Raw genomic sequence first — 26,418 nt, forward strand, 5'->3', positions numbered from 1 at the left:
TTAAAGACTTGTCATTCACTTGCCCTCTTCTACCCCAAACATTTCAGTTTCAGCAGTCATCAGTGTCCATCTCTGTGACTGGCATCTCATCTGAACAGCAGTAAATTCACACTGAATAATCAAAAGCAACAAAAAATAATGGAGAGATTAGGTTTCAAAATGATACATTTATTGTAACTAAACAAAGGACACAAGCTCCAAATTAACTTAAAAAATTTATAGTGCATTATGGCAAACACAGGACCAGTATGCTCAGAGCACAGACAAATGATTTTCAACTTAAATCTGGAACATGGGCCGAAATTCTTCAACTGAAAGGCAGAATTTGGATTACATATGAAGAACAGAATATGGGATTATTATTTTATTTAAATATACCCAATACTCTAATATAAACAATTTAAAAGTATTTAAATACACGCTGAAGTTTAAATGGCTAGCAAGGTATGCAGATAGAAAGTTACAAGAAGTATTTTGGCGTTGTATAAAAGGTGTAACTCTTTCCCCCAGACAAAGCCTATTTAAGTGCAAGGTACCAACTATCCTGTCAAAAGATTAATCTCTACCTGCATGCACTCCTCCTGACAAACACCACCTATTGATTTAGCTTCCTGGTACTTAATCTGCAGGCAGATGCACTCTTCCAGCATGCAGACAGTGATGGAAATCTCAGTAAAAACCATGTTTTGAGCTTACATGAAATGGAAACAAGTTTTCCAATAAAATAAGTCCTATAACCTGCTTGCTTGGAGAGGGAAAATAAATTGCATCATTTTTTACTTCTCTTCCCTGTTGCTAAAGAGTTTTTAAAAAGCTTTTTAAATGTTCTGTATTTTTACCCTCAAATAATTTATAATCAAAATCTCATCTTATTGAATCTGACACAACCCCAACACTGGTCCTACCGCTTACCTCACTCTGAGCTTAGAGGCTTTGCCTGTGTAAGTCACAAGGTCACCGAAATCTCTCACATCCTTTTAATTATTTAAACAAATATTTACAACTCCCAATTAAATATTCCTTCACGAAACACGTTTTGACCAGTTAGTGTACACTCGGAGGTCATCCTTTCTCTGAAAGTACTGCAGGTTCTGGGCTTTTGGCCACCACAAGGGATGACAAAGCATGTTAGCTGCAGCTAGTCCTCAAGCTGGAGCTGTCTGTAGCACCTGGGCAGAGCTGCTCGGGACGGTTCAAACCTAGGGAAGCATGAATCACTGCTTTAAGCTTGCAGAATGTGTTGAAGCTCAAGTCCAGCTGTCATGGGTTTGCCTGCTTTCAACATCAGAAGGAAGATATTTGCTATGGTTGTTGCGTACATCCCTCTAAACGCTTTGGGTATCAGGGGAAAACTGCCACCTGTGATTGACATTAAAATGCATTTCATGTAACCTGTTAAAATTGCCCAAGATGCCAAACCGCAAACAAGTCTGAAAGCTAAAAATGTGTAATAAATGAATCACAATTACTTTAATGAGGACATTCTTCACTTGAAAAAAAAAAAGCTATTTTTCGCTCGCTTCTTATTTAATCCACAGGAAATTTAAATGAACAGTAAACACAGAAAAAGAACAGCAGAAAAAAAGTCCTGAACTCCCATATCCTAAAATCAAGTAATTTACTGTAAGGACAGTTAAAGCTCTGCAAAACTTTTAATCAAAAAAGAAAGAAAATCTCTGAAAACAGCTTTTTCTGCTACTTCCTTATTTAAATTTGCGTGCGTTCAAGCACATACAACTCTTAGGTTTCTGATATTCCATGGAAGGCTGCAGACAATCCTAGAGTATTTTTATTGTGTTGCAGGAATGTCAAGTAAGATTTTTATGTATTGTTTTCAAATTGAAGACACACAACTGCAGAATTTAGCATGCTTCAAAGCCCATGAATTCTAATGATAAATTATACAATATAAAATTAGGTTTTAAATCCGGTTTTTGTAAAATTAGCTTTACTCTTTTTGTCTAAGCAAAGTTGTGTTTTTCACACAGCACCTAGTGAAGTCCTATCTTCACAATCTACAAACTGTCTTTCATGCTGAAATCTCCAAGTTAATCTCAATTTGCAAGGAAGAGAACAGCCCCTTGTTTAGGGCAAAGGTTTGTACTGATGTGAAATTTCAGCTTTGTCACAGCAATTTTACACTTCAGATACAATTACAGTAATTCTCATGAGATTCTTACTTATTGCAAGCAGCTTGCTCTGCAAACTGCACAGAATATTAACTCAATACTTGAACTAAACACTGACCTGTACATCTCGCTTTGGAAACAACTAAATACAGTGGTCCATCATGCAAGCCATGAGACTGTCAAAACTTCCTTTTGTTCCACTAACTTCAAATAAGTTTTTACAAATAATTTAGCCAATCTAGAGAAATATTGAACATGGAATTATGCTGAAAGATGCTTGGGAGTCAACATTTTCTACGACTATATGCACCTATGACTAAAAGCACTAAATACTAACTGCCCACCTCAGTATCACTGTGAACAGTGCCGTTGTAAGATGTGCTCTCCACAGTGTCCACAAAATGAACACTGGTCATATATTTTGTAAATACTGGGCGCAAAATAAAAACAGAACAGAAAACCAAATCACAACCCTGCTGGTTCAAGTCACACTGGGTGTGCTTCATAACAGATTTTAAGGAAGAGTGGAAAATTTAGCCTACCAGGAATTATGGAACAACCCAGAACTGGCATTTTAAACGTCAAAATTTACTATTAAGGACAGACATTAATGAGTAAACCTTTACTTACTGTCAGTATTTAACCACACAGTTAAAAACAGTAACTATAACCAATTGATTTGAAAGCCAATGATGTAATCAGAGCACTGGCAATACCAGACATGACTTGCTGACTGCACAGAAAGCGAGGCCATGAGATGAAAGTATTTATGAACTTTTACTATACCTGGCTAGTTATTTTATACCTGAGATGAAAACTAAGAGGTAAGAGAGCTGATGTAAATAATTATTAGATGAAAAACAAGCACACATGCCAAGATGAACGCATTTAAAAAGAATATACTCAAAAAGATCACAACTGACGTTTTCCCCTTACAATTATTTTCATTTTGTTATTCAGACAAACACTTTAACTCGCTTTACTGTGTGACAGATTCTGTTCCGCAATTGTCTGAAAGGCTCCTGTGATTCCAATGCTTAAGTAATTCATGGAATTTTGAGCAGAAGTGACATGCTCTATTCCCTAGTCTTAAGAAATTTAAGGCACCCGTAAGAAGCAAACTTCATGGGAAGTTTCCATTCTAGGGAAAAAGAAATCTGATTTCCCCTTCAATAGAAAAAAGAAAACAACATTCATGAATTCACAGAAGTGATTAGAATGCCACATTCTCTGTCAGTGAGGCAACAGCTGAGTGATATTTAGCTTAAACAGAACTCAATCTAAAGAGCTGCTACTGAAGCCACAGACTCTTCACTAACAGGTTACAAAGTATGCAATACTGTGACGGAAGGGGAAGTTTGTATTAAATCCTGAAAAAGCTAAAAGGTAGAAGCAGAGCAAGGTTGGGCCCCATGTAATGATGAAACAAACTAAATGAGAAACATTTTTTCCATGACAGATACACTTAATTTATACAGCAAACTTGCAAGTTTAATGGATCACTGTACCACAACAATGAGTGCAAATACATGATTTTTGTGGGCAGGAGCACTGCTAAAAAAGCGTACTTTGTTTTCATCTGTATGGAATGACAGTGAATCACTTCTCTGATTAACGGAAATTTCATTCCATAGGTCAGAAAACATATCTATGATTTATTACTAGGATCAGCTTAAAACATTTCCCATAATCACAAAGCTCAAGTAATATGTAGCCATTAGACACAGAAAGATATACAAGGTTTTGGTTACATTTGGGGTTAGCTTCAGATTCTGAAGCTTAATTCTTTACTTCCACAGGTTCTTTATCCTGCTTTTCCTTTGCTTTCTCTTTCTCTTCCAGTTTTTCTTCTTTCTGAAGCAGTGCCATAATCTCAGCAACCTGTGCGGTGCCAATATCAATATCTTCTTTGTCAATCAGTTCTACTACCTACAATGAACACAAAACGAAATTGAGAGTGCATTTAGTTTTTACATGATTGAGACATTTTCTTGTTATAAATTCTGTTAAGACAAGAAAGCATTCACTTTTCTCATGTTCAAGAAATACTGCATTGCTTTCTTACATGCAACACAAATTTAAACCACAACCAGGGCCTCAAATATCTCCAGTTTAAAAAAAAACCAAAACTTAAAGCAAATGATCTTGAACTTAGTAGGTGATTCCAAATTCCTTTGTAAAGGTTTTTGTACAAATGTATTCTTGGCACAGCTTCTCAAGTTCCTACAATTATTCTGTATTATATGCAGCATGAATAGTACCTATGTTGCTAAATGTACAACAGCTGTTTAGAGCAACAGAGAAGATAATCAGCACTGGGACACCTTCAGTAGAAAGTAAAAATGTGTACCAAAAGGTTGACACCTCATTTTCTAGCTGGCCATAGTTTAAGTGCTATTTCTGTATTGAATAGGAAAATTACTTTCAAGGGAGTTTTAGGGCATCTCTAAAAAAGGAAACAACAAAATGAAGGAGAAATGCAAAGAAAACCTAAGAATGTTCTGCAAAATAAGAAAACACAACAAATCATGCAAAGAACATAGGTCATTTACAGTCATCCCAACGGATAACTGATGTCAAGACTGTGGCTAATAGTGATATTCCTAAAGTAGTTCTTATAAAGCTCCTTCCCATCCTCCCTCTGATTCATAAGCAGCCCAACAAAATTCCCATATTTTACAGAACTTGACATAGGCATACAGAAAAACCTACAGCTTTAAAGGTAACATGGGTAACACACACAGCATAAAGATTATTCTTCCCCTCTGCCTCTCCTTCCAAATAGCCATATAAATTCTGAAGATGTATTATAAGATCTATTTACAGCACATTACCAAAAACCTCATTGGCATCACTCATGCCAAAGACAGCAGTATGAATTTCAGTCAAAACAGGTATAACATCTGAAGGATGGCTGGCCTGATTTTCTTTAAGTAGTCCATAGACTTACCTTAACAACATTATTGATATCAATTTTGCCATCCTTGTTTTCATCTAGTGTCTCCGCAATCCTGGTCAGCTTCTCCTCTGGAATCTTCTGAATTTGTCTCATCACATTAATTAGCTCAGCAATACTGACGAGATTCTCCCTGTAGAGCAAGCACAGTCTGTACATGGCAAGCAGTTACTCCAAAGGAGCAAAGTTGACAAAAAACAGTACTGAAAGTCACTACACGGCAGGTGATTAGTAAAAACATTATTTCTTTAGAATCCTGAACACAATGCAAACCAGCAAAAATGAGTTACTGAACACCAGATTTCCAATGAATCTGCAGCTTACCATCAAATCTCATTCTTTTGGTTACCTCAAGCTTTATTGCACAAACACAGGTATGCAGTAGTCATGTGAAATTAAGTTTAGCACAGTTTCTGTGCATCTAATGTCTTTTCAGCCCCCTGCCCCATTTAATAAAGGTGCAGTGCCATGCACCTGCCATCCTTCTAGATTGAGAGGCTGGCCTATAAAAAATAAATGCAAGTCACAGGAAAACAAAAGCTGAGAACTATTGATTCAGCAATTCAGCTCTTTTGTTTTAATAGACTTCATTTGCTCTTATCAAGGAATAGACTTTTTAGAAGAAAGGACTAAACTTGACATTGTGAATAGCAGGTTTCAGACATTTCCACTGTCGGCTTACTGATTTCATGAAGCTAAAACTGTCTGTATTCTGCCACCTAAAGCCTCTGCTTGCCTATGTAGTTTTGTTAATTTGAAGAACCATCTTCCAGCACAGCTCAAGCTGAAATGCAGGAGACAGTGAACCCAGTAAATACAAAACAAGAGGGCTTTATCAGTATAGTCCTAGCTCCATACTGCATCCTAACCTCTGGGCACAAACTGACTTTTACGCCAGGAGCATTTCTAAGCTGCCACTAAATGTTCTGGACTTGTGTTGTTTCTGTGGCTCTCAATGGCTTGGTGATGCACTAACTTCAAATTTAAAAACCAAGCCTTCAACAACTAAGCAATCTTTAAACTACTGATCTTCAGTCATCCACAATCACATAAAGAAATTATCCACAAACCCATCCATTACATAAAGTATAATTACAGTCAGTACAAGCAGATTTTATATTGTATCTTAAATTCACTAACTTGGATAGTTTTGATCAAAACTTTCCTGTAGCACCATTCCTATAACTGCCTTAGTCTTAACATTTGAAACAAATGACCATTTGCTCTGGAGACTGAAAAAAATCCCCAAAGTTTAAAAGCACCAAAAGCAGAATCCATATTTCCTGTTTAGGAATGCTCTGTGGGAGCTGGGAAGCTCTCCTAAGGAATCACATAAAATGGGGCAAGCATAAACTAGATGAACATAGCATTCATAAGCACAAACTCTGAGAATTACAGTCACAGTGTTTAAGTATTTCAGTGCCTGTAAGATGCAACATATGACCCTTCAACGTGATTGCCTGAAAGACTCTCCAGTAACGTTAAATGTTGATAAATGCATTTTGCAATGAAGTTATCACTCAAGATCTCTCTTCATAAAGCTGTAAGTGTATTAAAGTTGAAATGAAGCAAATTGTCAGAAAGGGACTACATAAAATTATCTCCTTACTCCAATTAGACCTATTCCTTTATTTCTCTCCAGATACAGAACAGACTTTACTGCAATAGTTTTCCTCACTGTCACTTTCACTGCTAAAGAACAAACACGAATGTGCTTACCGCACTGCTGTGTGCCTTTGCATTTCATCACACAGGGCAAACCTACTGCGTGAGGAGCATGACTAAAGATATGATTTCACCTGCACCACCATTAGGGCTAGAGGTGTGAACAGGATGGTAAGATACTCATCAACACTGACATTTAGAACCCCTCAGGACTGGCATCTGGGGAATAACACCTGCTCCTTTCCTTCTTCATTTCAATCGTATTTAACATACCTTAGAAGAGAGAAAATCTACAGCACAATTTTGTTTATTTCTAAAATAAATTATCTTAACATACTAAACAACAACTCACTCTCTAATTCTCTTCTAGTCACACATTTGACAAAACCAAGAATGAACACTTAAGGACACATTCAGTGCTCTCGAGTCACTTACCCAGCAGGAGGACCATCAGCACCTTGCAGCCGTACATCCACCGTCTTTTGAGCTGTCTCTAATTCATTGATAATCTTGTCTATCTGACCAATCATTCTGTTCACCCTCTTGGTCAATCTTTTGCTTGCCTTTGACTCTTCCACTGCCTCTTCCTGGCCAGTTTTAGAGAGCTCTTTTATCTCTTGTAAATCCTAAAAGAAATGGTCAGGAGAGAGAAACACTTTTGTCAGGGTAAATTCTCAACGACAGACACTACTGACTTTGACTAGAATTTCAAGACAGGAGCTATTTGTACATGAAATGCAAATGTATAGACCTATAAAGTCAAACTGGAATCAGAACAATGACTTTTAGCAATGCTGCCTTTTTCATGCACCCCTTAAATGTTATTTTCCACCTCTTTCTTAAGGTTGGGTAAGATTCATCTTACTTAACTTGAAGTACCTGTAATAATGACATCTATGTTTGATAAGACAGGACTGCAGCATACAGCACCTGTTAAGCCTAGCCCCACTGGGAATACAAGCAGGAACAGGATTCTCATTTGGTGGGAACTACTCAAATTATTTTAACTAGGCTTTAAACATGTTATACAAATGAGGCTCTACGTTGTCCCATACAAAGTTCATTCACTCAGCTACTAACTACAGGCTCCCAGACATCCAAGCAAGATCATCTTTAAATGTGTAAATCATTTATGCTAAAACTAAACATGACCAGAAATAACAAAAAAAAGAACTTCCACGCCCCATTCTTCACCTCATTGTACTCCTGGATATCACCCTTCAATTCCTCAAGCTCCTCTTTTTCCTTTGTTAATGATTTTTTCTGTTCCTGCAGCTTGGCGCAAGCATCATTCAGCATGTCAATCTCTTCCTTAGTGATTTCCTCACCCTGTAACAGAAAATACATATAAATTAGTGAGAGACACATTGGTGATTTTCACAGAATCGCTAGGGTTGGAAGGGACCTCTGGAGATCATCCAGTCCAACTCCCTGCCAAGGCAGGGCCACCCAGAGCAGGTTACACAGGAATATGTCCAGGTGGGTTCTGAATGTCTCCAGAGAGGGAGACTCCACAACCCCCCTGGGCAGACAGTTCCAGTGGTCTGTCACTCTCAATGTAAAGAGGTTCTTCCTCACGTTGAGGTGAAACTTCTTGTGTTTTAGTTTATGGCCATTGCTCCTCCTCCTGTAGCTGGGCACCCACTGAGAAGAGTCTCACACCATCCTCCTGGCATCCGTCTTGGAAATATTTATATGCATTCATGAAATTCCCTCTCTGTTTCCTCTTCTCCAGGCTAAAAAGACCCAGCTCCCACAATCTCTCCTCATAACAGCAATGCTCCAGACCCCTGATCATCCTTATGGCCCTCTGCTGGACCCTCTCCAGTAGCTCCTTGTCTTTCTTGTACTGAGGAGCCCAGAACTGGACACAAGACTCCAGATGTGGCTTCACAAGGGTTGAGTACAGGGGGAGGATCACCTCCCTCAACTGCTGCCACACTCCTCCCAGTACACGCCAGGATACTGCTGTCCCTCCTGGTCACAAGGGCACACTGCTGGCTCATAGTCAACTTGTCATCCGCCAATACTCCCAGGTCCTTCTTACCTGAACTGCTCTCTAGCAGGTCATCCCCAGCCTGCACTGGTGCTTGGGGTTTTTCCTCCCCAGATGCAGTACCCTACGCTTGCCCTTGTTGAACTTCATTAGGTTTCTCTGCCCAATTCTCCTGCCTATTGAGGTCCAGCTGAATGGCAGCACCTTCTCCAGGTGTATCAGCCACTATCCCCAGTCTCATATCATCAGCAAACTTGCTGAGGGGACACTCCAGCCTTTCATCCAGGTCACTGATAAACAAGTTGTGTAAGACTGGACCCAGTATGGATCCCTGGGGAGCACCAGTGACTACAGGCCTCTAACTTGATTATACTCTCTGATCATGATCCTCTGAACTCTGCCATTCAGCCAGTTTTTGATCCACCTCACTGTCCATTCATCTAACCCACATTTCCTAAGCTCACCTATGAAGATGTTACGGGACAGTGTCAGGAATGTTAACTATACATAGATTAAACACACATAGATCTATTACATCTACAGCCAGTACAAATGTCCCCCTAGACAGGCATGTTATTTTCAGTAACACAGAAAGATAAAGGAGACACCAAGAGATGTTTTGTGCTGATGTCAATTTCTGTACTGGTGGTTAAGAATTTGCGATCTACTTATTAGCTGGTTTTAAGTGACAGAGTGGGGTGAGAGGATTAAAAGTGAAAGACAGTCAAGCAACTTACCACAGCTCTTACAGGGACACTTTGATTCTTTACATTAAAAAGTATGAAAAAGTACATTTATCCAGATTACCTTAATGCCTTCCAGTACCGGTGCTGTATCTTTCAGTGTCTCTGCGTGCATCATCATCTCTGCCTTTGCCAGTTCTTGTTCAGTATCCACAGCTATCTGACTTTTCTGAACTTGCAGAGTAGCTGCTTCAAGATCTGCTGCTGATTCCACATCTTTCTGAATTTGAAAGACCCGTGAAGTTTTAATTAAAACAAAGATAACATTATCTGTATTAGCATCAGTAAAGAACAACTTCTCAAAATAGGAACAGTTGCCAAAGTACACTGGGGTACTTTCATGAGAAGACAGTGTTAAACTGTAACATACTGAGTGGTTTCACATTAAATACCCACTTGCACTTCATGAACTATGACTGTGAGCTCTGGAGGCTTAATTCACTAGTAAGGCAGGCCAGCAGCTTTTAGAGTCAGCTACTATACAATGACATTACCAGGTTAGTGTCAAATAGGAAAAGCAAAAGATAAGATTATCTGAAGTACAAGTGGAGGAAATAAACAAAAAAAACCCACCATCTTTGCTAGACGAATAAAGGGCTTCTATTACTCTAATAAAGAAGAAAGAAAAATCCAACATATGTAAGACTGAGACAATCTTTTGTTCCACAGTGAACCCTTCTCTGTTGCAATCTATTTTAATATTCTCTCACATCTTTCATATGTGGATTTAAAGTCCAGTTTCATGCAGGTAACACCCAGAAGAGAGGCAGTAACTCACAACATACAAGTTTTTATATCACTGACATATATTTCCCAATAGTTGAGGGCAGAACTTACCACAGCTGCAACCTGAAGCGTTTCTTTGGCTTTCTCTACAGCTTCAGACAATCTTTCCATCTCTTTTTCTTCATTTTCTTTTCTGATGGCTTCCTCCTCCTGAAGCGTTGCTTCCAGACGTGCTTTGTTATCTACTTTTTCACCTTCAACTTCTGCCACTTTGACTTGAGCCTCTCTGGCCTAAAAATAATGGAAGAAGTCTATTAAAGTCTATATTTGTGTATATACATATATGTCTACATTATGTAAGAAGTTTATACATCGTTACTGAGATAGGTAGTACAGGTATGCTGATACAGCTGAATACAGCTAACCACCCCCAAAGTTACCCTATTTCTTTGAAAAAAGAACTTTCTACCCTGAAATCATTTATGCTCTTCATTCTCTTTCTCTCAAGACTACCAATTATCTACTCATATCATTTCTCTCTCCACAACATCATCAATATTTTCATGTATTAATGTCTTTATATTGACCAGAGCATAAATTGCTTATGTAAGTAAAAAGTGTATGCTAAATCTTTTTATGCTATGACTGTCTACAGTCATGCAATCAAATACTGCCTTTATTTGCTTTATTCTCAAAATCCTCCACATATAAGCCAACTTCTGTGTTCAAAAGTCACTCCAATAAACCAACCCATGGTTCAGCTTTCAACAAAAAGACAGGAACCAAGAAGAGCATCTACTTCTCTGAATGGATTTTCAGCAATGACACTGAAAGCTGGTTACAGACCATGTATGTTAATACTTACAGCACTCTCTGGTAGTGTCTGAAGTGTTGTTTTGAGCTGATCAGCTGGAGAAAGGGTATCAGGAAGATACATGGCTCTGGATAAAATCAGCAATGAAGTAGGAATTTCCTGGTTCAGGTGGAGATCTAACCACTATAAATGCAATATACAAAACAAGTCTGCAACTTTTGGATGTTTTTATTTCTTTACAGCTCAAATGAAACACACACAAAGTAGTAAATACTTTTTTCTTTACCCACTATGCATCAGTCACTATCCTGACACAAGAACTATGGGCTCTAAACAGTTAAGAATTGCAGTAATTGCATTTAAATACATGAAGTATTTTGCCTAAAGAAGTATTTCAAAAAGTGCTGAATGAATATTCAAAAAAGTGTTTTGTTTTACATGCATCTTCCTCTAAAGCAGACAACACCAAACGACAGAGGACTGATCTACTAGGAGAAAAGTCCTTACAGGGTAATACAAATAATTAACAAAACCTGCCAAAACTGCAAACATATAAGTATCTATTTGCATGATCAAAACATCATGGCCCAGTCAAAAGCCCACTGCTACTACTTACTTACACAGTACAAACGACAAAGCTTACTAAGGAGAAAGACTGTTTTAGCCAAGCCTTTAATGAGAACAGAAGCAAAAAGACTTCTCAGAACCATCACAAAAATCGGAGCTAGCAACTGAAGTTAAACTGTGTATCCAGTCTTACGAAAACATACCTGTTTAAGCTGTTCCTTGAGACGCTCTTGCGTCACACCAAGAGCTCTCATACCTCGGGCACGACAAGCTGCCTGCAGTTCTTTAACAGTCAGACTGTCAACTCCTTCTTCAGCAATAAGCTGCGCAAAGAATGAAACAAATCTTAACATGTAAGAAGAACCATCAGCGAACACCCAGAGTCCGTATTTTTACAACGGCCACTAGAGGCTGCTGTGGTAACACAAAAGAGCCTCCACTTTTTAAACAGTGAACATAGAATCACAGAATGGGTTGGGTTGGGTTGGAAAAGACCTTAAGATCATCCAGTTCCAACCCCCCTGCCATAGGCAGGGACACCTCACACTAAACCACGGCACCCAAGGCTCTGTTCAACCTGGCCTTGAACACTGCCAGGGATGGAGCATTCACAACTTCCTTCAGCAACCCATTCCAGTGCCTCACCACCCTTACAGTAAAGAACTTCTTCCTTATATCCAATCTAAACTTCCCCTGTTTAAGTTTTAACCCATTACACCTTGTACTATCACTATGGTTCCTAATGAAAGAGTCCCTCTCCAGCATCCCTGTAGCCCCCCTTCAAATACTGGAAGGCTGCTATGAGGTCTCCACACAGCCTTCTCTTCTCCAGGCTGAACAGCCCCAACTTTCTCATCCTGTCTTCATATGGGAGGTGCTCCAGCCCCCGATCATCCTGGTGGCCTCCTCCGGGTTTACTCCAACGGCTCCAACATCCAACTTGCTCAAGCATCATACTGTAGTTTAACAGCTACATAAAGGTGATGTCAGTCTCTAAGTCAGTATTTCTAACAGCTCCCTTACAAATTATACTTTCAGAGAAAGGCTTTTCTTTGTAACATAATTACTTTCATTGTAATTATTGGCAGATTAAAAAAAGGTCACCTTTTTCTTTCCGAATTTACTTCTGATTTTAAGCTCTTCAAGCTTTTATGTTCCAAGTTAGCTCAAAAATAAGACAACTGAGACAAAAAAAGGAAATTTCCTAGAAAGAGACATGTATTATCCACACACACTCATTACTCTTAGGCAACAAAATTATTAAGCAGTGCCTCTTTAGAATGACTCACTTTGTCATCTGCTTTTATGCTTCTCAACCTCATAGTCAGCTGGAAGCGGAGAAAGTTATTTGTCCCAATTGACTGAAGTTCCAGCAATTTACAAAGTGCCACCAACTGAGGCCTGGTTAGATTGTCCAAAGTCAACTCGTCTTCAAATAGCTTCGAGAACCTTAAGATCTCCTCATTACTGGGTCGTTCACCAGTTTCCCTGATCTGTAAGAAAAAACAAGCACACACAAAGCTTGTCAAAGCAAATGCTGTTGTTGGCATTATTGTGAATAAAAATATTCACCTCATTTGTCAATCACGTTGGGGATAAGAAACAGGACACAAGGAAGACATGGAAGAAATTTTATAACAACAACCGACTTATTATAAAAGGCAAAACTATTGATGTCATTGATAATTGCCAGCCACACTGCATAATATACTTAAGATAAAACTAACAGAAGTTAGATGTATCTGTATACTGATGAGCAGGTCTCTGAGTCGGTGCCGACATGAGATACCTTAAAAACAATATCTGAGTGAATAAATAGTTGCTACAGAAGTATCGCTGGCTAGTATTCTTTTTGGTCCCAAACTCACTAATCACAAAAGCACATAAAAAGCATCACCCTGTGAAGATAAAGTGAGAAATACATCCAAAGGCTAGAAATCTGCAATGCTGGTGTCCCTATGAGGCACAGATCTGGACACTTACCTACCTCCTCTCCAAAACCATGTTTGTTGCAATACTGCTTTGCTTTCAGTTCCCCACTGTTCTGCAGCACCCCAGTGCAAATGCACTTGTAGTTGAAGTTACCCCAAAGTATAAAACACTATTTGGGAAGGACTCCACATCCTTCTTGATGGAAGGTATATGAAACTACTTGTACAAACTCAAGCTTTTAAGTTGTGTGCTGCCAATAACACTTCACAGTAACTAAATTCAAATACTGGAAGCAGAAATAACTGCTCAAAGAAGTAGAAAAAAGGATTATTCCTTGGTCTCATCAGATCACCTGTATAAATGTTGATTTCTTCCTATTTTAAGTGTACCGTCATCAAGTGCTTATTAGTGATATTACTGAATCCAGAAACTACAGAACAATGAAGTACTTCCAGTCACTTAACCCCTTCAGTCTTTACAGTAAGTACGAAGATCTCAATCACCCCACACCTTCCCCAAGCCCCCTTCCTTCTTTAAAGCCCTATAAAGAAAACATAAGCTAAGTGACACAGAGTCTGAAAATCTAACATTACCTATACAGCCTCATTTATCATGCCTACCCGTTTCACTTGCCAACTCAAATCCCTCATGAACTGCTGAGTACAGGAAAAGGTAACATATTTGGAAGACAAGACTGAATGAGTGTAAACCTCCACAATACTTGTGTAGCAAAGAAACCAAATCAGAAAAAGAAAGGTCAAAGGCCCTGTTGCACTTCACCAGCTCCTTTGCTGTAAGAGCCAGAACCAGAACTTCAAAAACATGGAAAGTATTTTCTTCCTTGTTTAAAACCGAATTTTGGCAGAGCCAAGTGTATGTTTCTCGAGATGACAAACAGAAAGTTTCTAGTACATCACTAACTACAAAGTAATACAAACTATGGAATTCTGCAGCAAACAGGCTAAGCCGTCAATGAGAACCAACAGAAATAACTATCAATGGTTCTTGCAGCATCAAATATTTCACTGCAGAAGCAGCTATAGAAGAATAGCAAAAAGGTGGGAAACATTTAAGGTTCTTCTGGCTCTGACATTAGCTAGTACAGTGAAATGAGGTCAATAAAGTTTGTTTCGATGAATGAGAAATACATAGCTGTAAAAAGCACACCCACACACTTGAAACTTCTTTTTAGTCAGAGGAACTCAGGACTTCCTCCATCAAACGTGGAGCGAGACATCACTTCTTTCCATAGAAATTAACCACCAGATGTCAATTTTCAGTAGCAGTTCTTTCAGAACAAAATGCAATGTTCCAAACATGAAGCATGGCCGTGGCATGCTCCCAGCCTCTGCAGTGTCAGTGCTTCAGCTGCCTACTGCTATCACTAACCATTTAAAATTTCCTGCAGCTGAAAAAGAACAGAAACAGATGAAGACACAGAAGCTTCAAAGTACATGGACCTTGCAAGCACATACTGACTGCCAGAACCTGCCAATATCATTATCTGCTGTTGACATGACCTTATTACGCCACCCTTTAAAACTTCATTCTCAGCTCTGCCAAGCAGGAAAAGCCCCAGCTAGCTGATAGAACTTACAAAGTTCAAGTCTGGAAATCCCCTGGCTTATGTGCCTTTTTCTGTGCAAATACATACTCTGCCCAAAGGAGGGGACTACACTGTTACTGTCAGCAAAGCACCTGGTCACGGCTGTTAACTCAATCTTTCCTATTCAGCAGCCCCACAATTCAGAGAAATCAGAAGCGTGAGCAGACTGAAATAAATCCAATCCTGAGGAAGATTTAAGAAGGTACCTTTCATCTTTCCAGGAATACCTTACCATTACCTACAGCTTGATGAAAAGGAACACAGTCAAACCTAAAGACCATCAAAGCAGGAGGCAGATATAGAATATTTAATGGTTGGGTTGGAAGGGACCTTAAAGCTCATCCAGTTCCAAACTGGATGGCAGGGATACCTTGCACTAGATGAGGTTGCGCCAAGACCCGTCTAGCCTGGCCTTGAACACTGCCAGGGATGGGGCAGCCACAACTTCTCTGGGCAACCTGTGCCAGCACCTCAGCACCCCCACAGTATAGAATTTCTTCCTAATATGTAATCTAAATCTACCCTCTTCCAGTTTTAAGCCATTCCCCCTTGTCCTGACCCTACATGCCCTCTCTGGATTTCTTGCAAGCCCCTTCAGGCACTGGAAGCTGCTCTAAGGTCTCCCCAGAGCCTTCTTTTCTCAGGCTGAACCAGCTCAGCTCTCTCAGCCTGTCTCCAGAGCAGAGCTGCTCCAGCCCTCACAGCATCTTCGTATCCTCCTCTGAACAAACTCAAGCAGGTCCAGCCCCTCTTGTGTTGGGGGCCCCAGAGCAGAACACAGTCCTACAGGTGGGGTCTCGTGAGAGCAGAGTAGAGGGGGAGAATCACCTCCTTCTGTCTGCTGGTCACACTTCTTTTGATGCAGCCCAGCACGTGGCTTTCAGCCCAGCACATTGACAGGTCACGTTCAGCTTTTCATCAGCTGAAGCCCCCAAGTCCTTCTCCTCAGGGATGACATTCAGTTTCTGTGTCAGCAACTGCTTGTGAATAGAAAAATTCTGTACCAAACACAGCACTTGCGTTCTATGAAAACCCCAGATTATACCATGTTCTAGTCAGCATCCCAAAGGATTTCAGCATTACAGCAACTGTGCATTTAAAAAACTGGCTTTATAAGCAGAATTAAATTTGACAAAAACATTTTACTTTTCCCCCACTAAGTTTTAACCAGTTAATCAGGAAAGAACTCCTCTGTCCCACTTTTTATACCCCGTGTTCAAAACGGAGGTCAAGAACTACAACTAACCACTGAATGCGTATTTTCTCTCTTAGAATTAGCTTATTAACGAAGTAAGAAACAAGAAGTGAATGAGCAGAAATATACCGCACCTAGAATGAAACAGAGTGAAAGTACCAGCTAGAATACCAAAGCTAAGAGCAGTAAAACTTCAGCACACTGAAGTATTACTTGCAAAGAAGGAATCTATCCTAAAGAAGTATTACATCCTGGTTCTTCAAATCCCATGGAATAAAGCTATCTGATGATTACCGCAGGCCACAAAACCAAGCTGTTTTCTTGGTAAGAAGAGAAAATGTATTTTTAAGAAGTTTTACCTTCTGAAAGAATGTTGAAAAATCTTTTGCAACATTTCCTTTGGCCGCTTTATTTTTTAAGGCCATCTCCTCAATGGTGTCTTGAAGGAATTTAGCCAACTCAAGCTTTACTCTCAATTCTTTCTTCAATCTTTCCTCCTGTAAAAGAAGATGTTTGGTTTTAAAAGTTCTTTCCAGACATAAGTGCACTAAATACCATTTCTGCCTTCAAACAAGTAATACAGAGCACTCCTGAGCACACAGCACAAGAGGACGTTTGCTCTTACCAAAGACCCCCAAATCATACTGAAAAACAGGCTGATCAGCTCAAAGCTCCATGAAACATGGGATGCAGTAACAACAGAAGTGCAGAACAAGTGGCCTCACCTGCTAAAACCAACATGCACCCACTGAATTAATAACAAAAAGATACAAACTAACCAACTGGTTTGGGTAATTCCCACCTCTGGCATCCAGCACACAAACACTACAATACACCTCCGGAATTCATCCCAGAACTAGAAATGAATGGCTACTTAGATCCAAGTATACAATCATGACTGATCACATCTGTGACTGACTGGGATCCCGCTACAAACAAACCTCATGCAAGTCTTGTGTGCTCTGAAAGTGAGAACTTTTGGGGCTTTTTGGTGTGTTTTTACAAATCTCTAACTAACTAAAAGAAATACAATTTAAACAAAGCAATGCATGAGAAGCTATTTTAAATATTAAGCACACAGACAAAAAGTTTGCATCAAGGACTCAAATATTAAAACAAAATCTGCCTATTTGAATACAAAGTAAAAAAAATGAAGTTTCATAGCTTCATTTCTGCTTTGTAAGAGTCATAGAAGACGGAGATGAGGAGAGCAAAAAACCAAGAGAAGCTTCCAGCTTGGATACCTAAGCACCTGCACATACGAACAGGTAAACCAGAATAGCACTGGCTTGTTGTTATGTGTTAACAGCAAGATCATCAAAACAACATAAAGAAGACAAAAGCATCCCCCTAATACAGAAGAAAAATCTAACTTATAGAATTTTTCTTATTTCTTTCTTTATCATGGAAAGGTCTATTTTTCCCAAACCATATTACTGGATTCTAAATTCAGACCTGCTTACCTTTTTAGACTTTGTCTCAAATGTAGAGGGAAGCATATTAGGGAACAACTTAAGAGCTACTGGCAGCAAAAATTCCATGAATGGGACCACGAGAAAAACTAGGAAAGGGACCAAGCGGAACAAGTCAGCACATATTCGAAGAAACTGGAAGAAAAAAGGAAAATACATGTATTGATAAGCAAAATCTAAATATTTATATAAAAATACCTGATATGATCATCCAAGTTATCACTTACACTCTATATATTTGCTACAATGGAAATTCAAAGTAACACAGAAAAAAAGATGTGACAAAGTCAGGTTTTAATGTTGCTCTATACTGCTGAGCGCCAGAATTTCACCAGTTTTCAACACTATAGAAAGTATTTCTAAAGCCTGGCTGTGTCTCAATAGGATTACTGAACAAGTATCCCATTTAAACCTCTTAAAAGCACCTGAAAACAGGAGGTGGTCATTTGTTGTCGTTAAAGCTGCTTAACTTCTTTTATTCATCTTTATTTGTGCTCCACCACTTCTTACATGCATGAGCTACTGTGGACTAAGTAATCAAGAATAAAATGAAATATCCCTCCCCCTCTGCCTCGTAACAATTGTAATGTACATTTAAATCCAGGGTAATGAGCCCAGCTTGGTAGATTCATTTATTTTTAAATCACTGCTTTTCTAGAGCAGTAATCCTCTGAAGCAGGCCAGTGCATTAGTTACTGAATCCTTAGCGCATAAAATAAATACTGCCCTTTTGATTTCTATACACCCACAAATGTATGTATAAGGCTATAATCAAATCTTTCAGTACTCACTGGAAGCTTAATAACTTGGTTTATACTGGGGAGTGCAGATTTTGTTTGACTCTGCCTCATTTTACAAAGCAAATAACAGCTTATGGGGAATATTGTCAGTTCCTAAATCAGACTGAAGGTCAGCACACTACTGCCAGAGCACTGCTGTTCAACATCATCATTTTCTAAACACAGCTATGACTGGCAAAACCTGGCAGCATAAATGGTATTTACAGAAGTAAATGCATGTTTCCCCCTCCATCCTGATACACGGATTGACTCCACAACTCGTTGAAGTTGTAAAGTAGGTATGCTTTTATTCAGCTCTGAGGTGCATGGGGATAGCTCCTCCAAAGTATGCCCACCCAGGGTCGTTTTTCCCTCTACATTTATTCTCTTAAGGTATACATATGCATTAGGTTACTCGATACGCCTATACATATTTAGTATCTATCCCCTCCATCCCTTTCTCAGGCCAATCCAGGGGAACAGCAGCAACAACCGGCTGCATGTGGCTAGGGTGGCTTTGCTAGAACGCAAAGCCAGTAAAACTTCAACCATTGCTTCCTTAGCATAAAACCAGCCAAAATCCTATGCACTGTTTGAGGAATGTACAAACTCCACAGATACAAAGTTGGACATTTTGTTTTGCATGTAAAAAAAGTCAGTTTTCCAGAAGGGATGCTTTGGTCTATTGTTTACAGGCACAGAGATATTTCCATTCATTCCAACCATGGAAGATAAATGACTACTAAGGAGTTTAAACAGATGTAAGAAAGTTTGGAAGAAAATTTTAAGTCAGAACAAGTCCATTTTTCTCAAAAATTTCTATAGAGGGGAGCACAGAGTTCATATTTCTAGCCAGTACCTATTTTTGGACAGGAGGTGCAAGTATTTGTACAGGGCAAAATCCACATCCAGGAAAGCAGTTTTATGACTGGATTAAGCTAATCTAATGCTAACCTGAGACAATGTATGTAGAGTCATGAACATGCACTGCCAGTCACAGTGTGAAGGTACACCACTGATTCAACTAAAACTAACTCATAAATACATACACACTACACAAACAAGCAAAAGAAGATCAATACAAACCAAAAGCTAAGGTGTTGGAAAACTTAAGCACCAAGCAGGACTGGCCTTTTTTGCAGCAGCACAGTCCTGGATCATCTTCCATAAATCATGAAGCTGCACCCTCTGCTATTTCGAGGAAAACAGCCTTGCACAGGAACCTAATACAATGGTGCATGATTACACACACATTATCTGGCAGCACAGCATGAAAAACTTGTGACTACTCTGTACCTGCTGCTACAATTCTTGTATTCCATTTTTCCCACCCCTGCAGGGCTGAAGAGTTTGTAAAGCTGATGTACTTGCCACAAACTCCACAATGATTGCCATCTCCCTGCCATGCCCTGAACCACCCTGCTGTGGGAGGCAGCGCTACAGCAATTAGTTTTTAACCACCAGTATCATATTTTGCATGTTGTACTTTTCCCTGCCTTCTCCCCCAAGCATAGATATGTGATCCTGCTGAAGCCAAACTGTACCAGCAATTGTAAAAGCTGGATTTTGGAGCTAACTTTTGGTTTACATAAGCACTAGCTCTCTTGTATTAGCCACGCTGCAATTGCTTGTTAATGTGGTTAGATTACTTAGATATCTTTCCATTATTGCCTCCAAAGAGGAAGGAAAGGGCAGGCAGAAATAACTCCTTTGTCAGCCTGTGTGAAGATAAGGTTTCTCCAGCATGTCTGTTCATATGCACTTTAGTACATTTAAAGCAGTACGTATTCCAAAAATATATATATATATATAAATTCAGAAGCAACTTTTGCAACGCTAATCTGGCATCAAAGTTTTAAGACTTCAATTTAGGCAGCATATTACAATTGAAGGCTGACCTGATAAAATATGAGCTGTGCTGAAACAAACTTAAAATAAGGTTTTAAAAAAGCACATGTAAAGGGTTTTATTCTGTTCTAGGGTGGTCTGCTTGTCAGTGACCCTGGGTTCTAAGCCATTCAAGAGACAGGGCAGTCTCTACCTACACAGAAAGAAAACATAAAACTTAGAGAAAATAACATCACTGTAGTTCTTCCTCAACATCTTCTACACTGGATTGCACACAAATACACACACTACATCATTAGATAAGAGACAGGTTACATCAATGTAAACACTGATTTATACCTGCATGATATAACTCAATTTTATTTTAAAGAAGGGAATCGATACTGAAATTGCAGAGAACTCAGGAAGGCCAAATGCCAGACCATCACATAAACATATGACAGCCCTGTCTTCACTAGATGACAAAACTAAAGAGCAAGCAAATGATTTAATCCATCTACTGGAATAATGCATGTGTGTCCAAAGATAACGCATTACTTCTAATTCATGCTTTCTAGAACACAGTCCTGATCTTTCAGCAGAAGTATTTCCATGATATTCACATTTTACTGGTGTTTATGTAATTCCTCAGAAGTATGGCTCAGTGAATATGAAACAGGCAGGAAAACCAAGTGGCTCCAGTCTTGCTCTCTGGAGGATTTCTGATCCTGTTTTCAACCATGAGTCAATTTGTCTCACTCGGTTTTCCAAGTTTCCCAAAGCTCTCAATAAGCCAGCACAAGAGAGAACCGCTACTTCAAGAAGTCCTGCAGTCCTCATTCACCCCTATCCTCAGTTACTCTTTCTTGGCACTACATAATCCCCCTCATACGTCAGCACAGACTGTTATATTTACTGCTGAGCAATGTTTCAGCTGACCAGCTGCCAAGCATACTCTTGGACTAGCAGAAGGAAAAGTGCAAAAATAAACAGCATGAAGATGCTGAGAACCAATACCACCACTCAGCTGTAGAAAGAGACCAAATGTAATCACATGTGAACACTGCTACATGTGCATTTCATTCTTGTTATTTGGCTAACCTTGCAAATATAGGAGAAAATACTTTTTTGCATGCTGCATTAAGATGTGATTTTTAACTACACATTAAAATGTTCAGCTATGCACCAAACCATCAGTAGATTATTAAAACAATGAGAAAATATTCCTATTTTTGACTATTTAACAAAAAATGTTGAAGGCAACCTAACACATTGTTTGTCCAGTGCACAAACTGCAGAGAACCACTGTGTCAAAGCACATACACTTTTCACTCTCCAACATTTCCAGCACTGGAATATTTTATCTATATAAACTGCTTAAACATCTTGCCTTTAAAAACGGTAAAATGAGAACTATTAAGTTATCATGTTTAACTACACCAGTTTTAAAACAGCTTATTATTTTGTGCTCTTTCCATATAGAAGAGCTGACACTGAATGTTTTTAAATACCCCTATCTTTTAATTCTAGCTGAATAAGCGTATTTACTTCTTCCACAAACTGAAATTATTATTGAAATGCATGTCATCCTCATTTACTCTCATTTTGCATTCCAGATCTCATCTCCATCCTCTCTTCCCTTTTCTTTAAAACTGCCAGTTGCATTTTTTCAGTTTCAGCTACATGCCATGAAAAAAACCAAAAGTATAAATCAAAGCTTTCCTCAAATTATCATTTTTGGACTAAAACTACCTCATGAATCTATTTTTAATTGAGACAGTACTAATGTCTGATTATCCATCCCGCATTTCAAGCTGCACACATTCTTCTGTTAAAAACCCCAAACACCTATAACAGAACTGGCACAAATCCAATCTTTACTAAAAAGCGGTTTCCCTCTCCCAGCTGGAGCAAAAAAAGCAGAGAAAGTGACCATGTACACACATGTAGCACATGGATGGGAACTTGAGAACAAACCACAGCTGCTCTCCACATGGCAGAACAGAAGAATCCTCTGCTATTCCAACCAGAAAATAGCCAATTTATCTTCAGTAATGGGGAACAAGAGTAAAATGTTTTGGAATCATATCCAAAGTTTTTAGTGTCCACAGGGAGGAAGAGGGAAAATGCACCTAGCAATTTTAATTCTAGGAACAGATGACAACAAAAAGAACCAACTCAGCTCAAAGAAAATGGAGCAATTGCTAAGGATATTCAAACAAAATTGGTATTTATTCAGTACCTGTCTCCGTTCTCGACGAGACAAAGTGTTTCCATGAAGTATTCTCCAGAGCATCCTTGCAGCTATTTTTGTGTCAATCCACAGTAATCGAAAACCATGGTAGTAGTGCTTCAGTTCATCCACAATCCTCTGCCCAATAGATTTTTTCACAACTTCCACTTCTGCAGGACTATATACAGGACCGCCTTCTTCCAACTTCTTGTTTTTGTCCTTTAAGGACTTCAGTGACTTTTCTACTATGGAGTCATCTCGAAGGGGACATGAAGAATGCCACCACCTAACTGGAAGATACTGGGGACCTAAAATACCCATGGTTGCTAGTGGCGTCCATGAGCCAGAAGAGCTCCTAAGAGCAAAGTGTATTTGTTCAGATCCTTTAGTCCAACAACAGTAGCGATCTTTTTTGGAGTAGGCGTAAACAGGAGGGACACTAGTGCAGTATTTGAAGTGTACAGTCCTTCAAAAGAAAAAAGCATTCAAGGATTAGCAACAGATCATAAGCTATTTCTATATTTCTATGTATTTGTGCAATTATATGAATTTATGTGTTTATAAAATGCATCATTTGAGAAATATCTACTGCATATTTGAGGAAAAAAAACAACAACCTGTGACTCTGAAGATCAACATCTATGCCCTGAAAAGAACACTTGGCTTTACTTCATGACAGAGCCTTGGGAGACATGATCTAGGGTAAGGAGTCCCCCTCACCCATTGCAGGGGGTTGGAACTGGATGATCTTACAGTCCTTTCCAACCCAAATCATTCTATGAGTCTATGAAGGGAATTTTCCATTAAACAGCTTTGACAAGGTAGCTTATCTTACTCCAATAAAGAGCAGCAACCAGAAATGCCTTCCATTTAGAAAGCCACATTTGAATATACATCTATAAATCCATAGTAAGAAAGCCCCTTCTATTACTTCTTATGTTTGAGCAAAACACCTGAGAAAAAAAATAGAACTTGTAGACCTGGGATAAGTGCTGAGGTATAGGAAGGTATTTACTATCAGAGAAATGAGATTTCATTAGAGTTCCTCTTTTACTATTTCCATGTGCCTAGTTTTCCTTTTACAACAGTAATTTTTGCCTAAGATTCCATCATGGTACTGAGCCGGGGCACAGAGAACACTCTTCTACCGTAGTCAGAATGTAGTTCTTTAACTAAATGTAAACTGAGGTTAGCAGGGAAGCACTGTTCAAACACCCCAAACCCTCATCATACACCGAGAACTACTTATTATATGAAAGTAGGATTGTAACAGTAACTAAAATATTTCCTATAAAAGAGTTCCATTAGGTGTCCCACAAACTGAAATGCCAATATCGGGCTGCCTACAGGACAGAAATGACTGAGGTGCTTCTTCACAGAACCCTACCAGAACAAAATCTGCCTTCAGTCAAGGAACTGCAAGTAAGTGCAAGTGGCTCTACAGCTCTGAGTCGCACTTTAAGGAAACAAATAGTTTATTGAACACTTACAAGTATTAGCTTCTCTCAATTCTATTTTCAGCTAGCACTTTTTAAACTTCATTATCACATACATCCAACAAGGTTTAAATGATTTTAATGGTTTTGGCTATTTAATGCTAAAGACAGCTTTGTATAAAGAAAATATTAAATTATTACTTTTTAAAGACATTATTTTCTAGGTTAAACAAAACGTTTAAGCATCTGCCCATTCAATGTCAGACAACTGCTGAAACACAGTCATCTGACCATTGAATCTTCCGGCTTAACTGGAAACCTGCACACTTGCACAGATATTAACTAATGAAAATCACAGTTCCTTTAAGAAAACAAAGCCCATATTCAAAACCAGATTAAAACGCTTGCATAAATGAGTCCATCCTGACTCTTAAGCCATTTCCCAAAAGCAGAGCTTCAGGCCTACAGACCAAGTTCCACTTGCATACAACTACATTGCTCTGCACGCAGAGAGGAAGGGAGCTCTGCCTGCAGAACTGGTTCCGAGGCTGCAGGGAAACAGACCTTCACAGGAAATGTGCCTCTCTGAACAGACTTTAACTACTCAGACACAGAACTTCTATCCCAAACTGTCCTCAACACTTGTATCATTAGAGTCCCTTGATTTTGAAACTGTCACATGAGGTATATGCACTAGTTTGCTTTATTCTGAGCAGCAACATCAGCAGCTTTTGGTAAAAAGCCCAACCAAATTCTCAAAATAACAACAAGAATTTCTTTCCCTATATTCTGCTGCTCATATAACAGACTTCAAACCACAAGTTTCTGATTATCCAACAGAGAAGCTTCATACAGTAATCTGCTAAAAAGCAAACAGAGATTGAAAATGCTTTATGGATTAAAAACCCTCTCATAACTCATTATACAGTAAGTGATACAAAACTAACATGACACATCCTCATGTCAAAATGGAAACCTAGGAAATTGAGAACAGTCACTGTTTCCTGAGCAGTTAGACTGTAAATAAACTACAGAATGCATATTTTAACATTCCAAGGAAAGGCGTTAGAAAATTTGTATCCGCAAATATGCACTGTGAGCCAAGGCAGGAACAGGGAATGGATCCCACCAACATCCAACTCCTTAAGTTCCATCAACAGCACACAGAGGCAGGATTTGTTTTCAGAGGAGGACACCATCTCCTACAAGAGACTCACCCAATGCTGTACCATACAGCAAACTACTCTGGTGTAATGAAGATGCAACCCAACCAACCTACATTCCTAACTGTTAATTATATTCTTCAAACTAGCTGTGACTGATGTTTACTCTTTGGAACTCCACAGAGGAAGTATGCCTATGGCATCCTGTAGGGTCACCTGGAATCACTCAAGAACAAGATTAATATTCTATTGCTGTCACATCACGAGTGAAACAAAAAGGGAGGAAGTGGGTGAAAGGAATGAAGATCTCACTCTCTCCTACACACACCCAAGCGGCTGAAGAGCATGATATTCAGACTGCCTTTGATCTGTCACTAACACAAGCTGAAGCTAGTATTTTCGCACTTTGTCTAGAAGACTTAAACCCACATTCTCTGACAGCATAACTGAGAGTTTTGTAGAGTTTTGAGTTTAGGAAAAAATCATCTTTACTCACATATTTTTTGCCAGCCTCAGGGACGTGCAGCTGAGACATGCCCGATCTCCCAAGTTACCTAGAAAAATACCAATAATTAGCAGTAATTCAGAAATTCAGGAAGACATTTATCCATGTAGTTAATTGTACACAAATATGAGATGCAAAAGACAGACTTAGAGTCCTAGAATGGTTTGGGCTGGAAGGGACCTTAAAGCTCATCCAGTTCCAAAACCTGCCATGGGCAGGGACACCTTCCACTAGAGCAGGCTGCTCCCAGCCCCGTCCAACCTGGCCTTGAACACTGCCAGGGATGGGGCAGCCACAACTTCTCTGGGCAACCTGTGTCAGCACCTCACCACCCTCACAGGGAAGAACTTCTTCCCTGTATCAAATCTCAGTCTCCCCTCTGTCATCTTGGAGTCATTCCCCCTTATCCTGTCCCTACAAGCCCTTGTCAAAAGTCCCTCTCTGGATTTCTTGTCAGCCCCTTTAGGTACTGGAAGGCTATCAGAAGTTCTTCCAAGAGCCTTGTATTTTCCAGGCTGAACAACTCCAGCTCTCAGCCTGTCTTCACAGCAGAGGTGCTCCAGCCCTCACAGCATCTTTGTGGCCTCTTCTGGACTTGCTCCAACAAGTCCACGTCCTTCTTATGCTGGCAGCCCCCAAGCTGAATGCAGTACTGCAAGTGGGGTCTTACAGAA

At 39.3% G+C, this 26,418-nt stretch overlaps 1 protein-coding gene across 4 annotated transcripts in view; it reads right to left on the reverse strand.

Moving 5' to 3' along the window:
• Nucleotides 1-2,241: 2,241 nt before the first annotated feature.
• Nucleotides 2,242-26,418, reverse strand: part of LETM1 (leucine zipper and EF-hand containing transmembrane protein 1) — a 49,539-nt gene continuing 25,362 nt past the window's right edge. For 2 of the 4 annotated variants that reach the window (XM_057432281.1, XM_057432279.1), the window contains exons 2-14: nt 25,736-25,793; nt 22,650-23,106; nt 17,793-17,936; nt 16,689-16,826; nt 12,886-13,089; nt 11,800-11,919; nt 11,081-11,212; nt 10,327-10,506; nt 9,554-9,709; nt 7,945-8,079; nt 7,186-7,376; nt 5,080-5,236; nt 2,242-4,058 (exon numbers count right to left, since the gene is read on the reverse strand). In XM_057432281.1, coding sequence (XP_057288264.1) covers nt 3,909-4,058; nt 5,080-5,236; nt 7,186-7,376; nt 7,945-8,079; nt 9,554-9,709; nt 10,327-10,506; nt 11,081-11,212; nt 11,800-11,919; nt 12,886-13,089; nt 16,689-16,826; nt 17,793-17,936; nt 22,650-23,106; nt 25,736-25,793 — 2,222 coding nt within the window. In that variant the 3' untranslated portion in view covers nt 2,242-3,908. The remainder of the gene's footprint in view (nt 4,059-5,079; nt 5,237-7,185; nt 7,377-7,944; nt 8,080-9,553; nt 9,710-10,326; nt 10,507-11,080; nt 11,213-11,799; nt 11,920-12,885; nt 13,090-16,688; nt 16,827-17,792; nt 17,937-22,649; nt 23,107-25,735; nt 25,794-26,418) is intronic. The other 2 variants (XM_057432278.1, XM_057432280.1) reach the window with 1 other exon arrangement.

This window comes from Pezoporus wallicus, unplaced genomic scaffold, assembly GCF_028554395.1.
Source record: "Pezoporus wallicus isolate ANWC-B61680 ecotype Strahan unplaced genomic scaffold, APGP_CSIRO_Pwel_v1 contig_8490, whole genome shotgun sequence".
NCBI lineage: Eukaryota > Metazoa > Chordata > Aves > Psittaciformes > Psittacidae > Pezoporus > Pezoporus wallicus.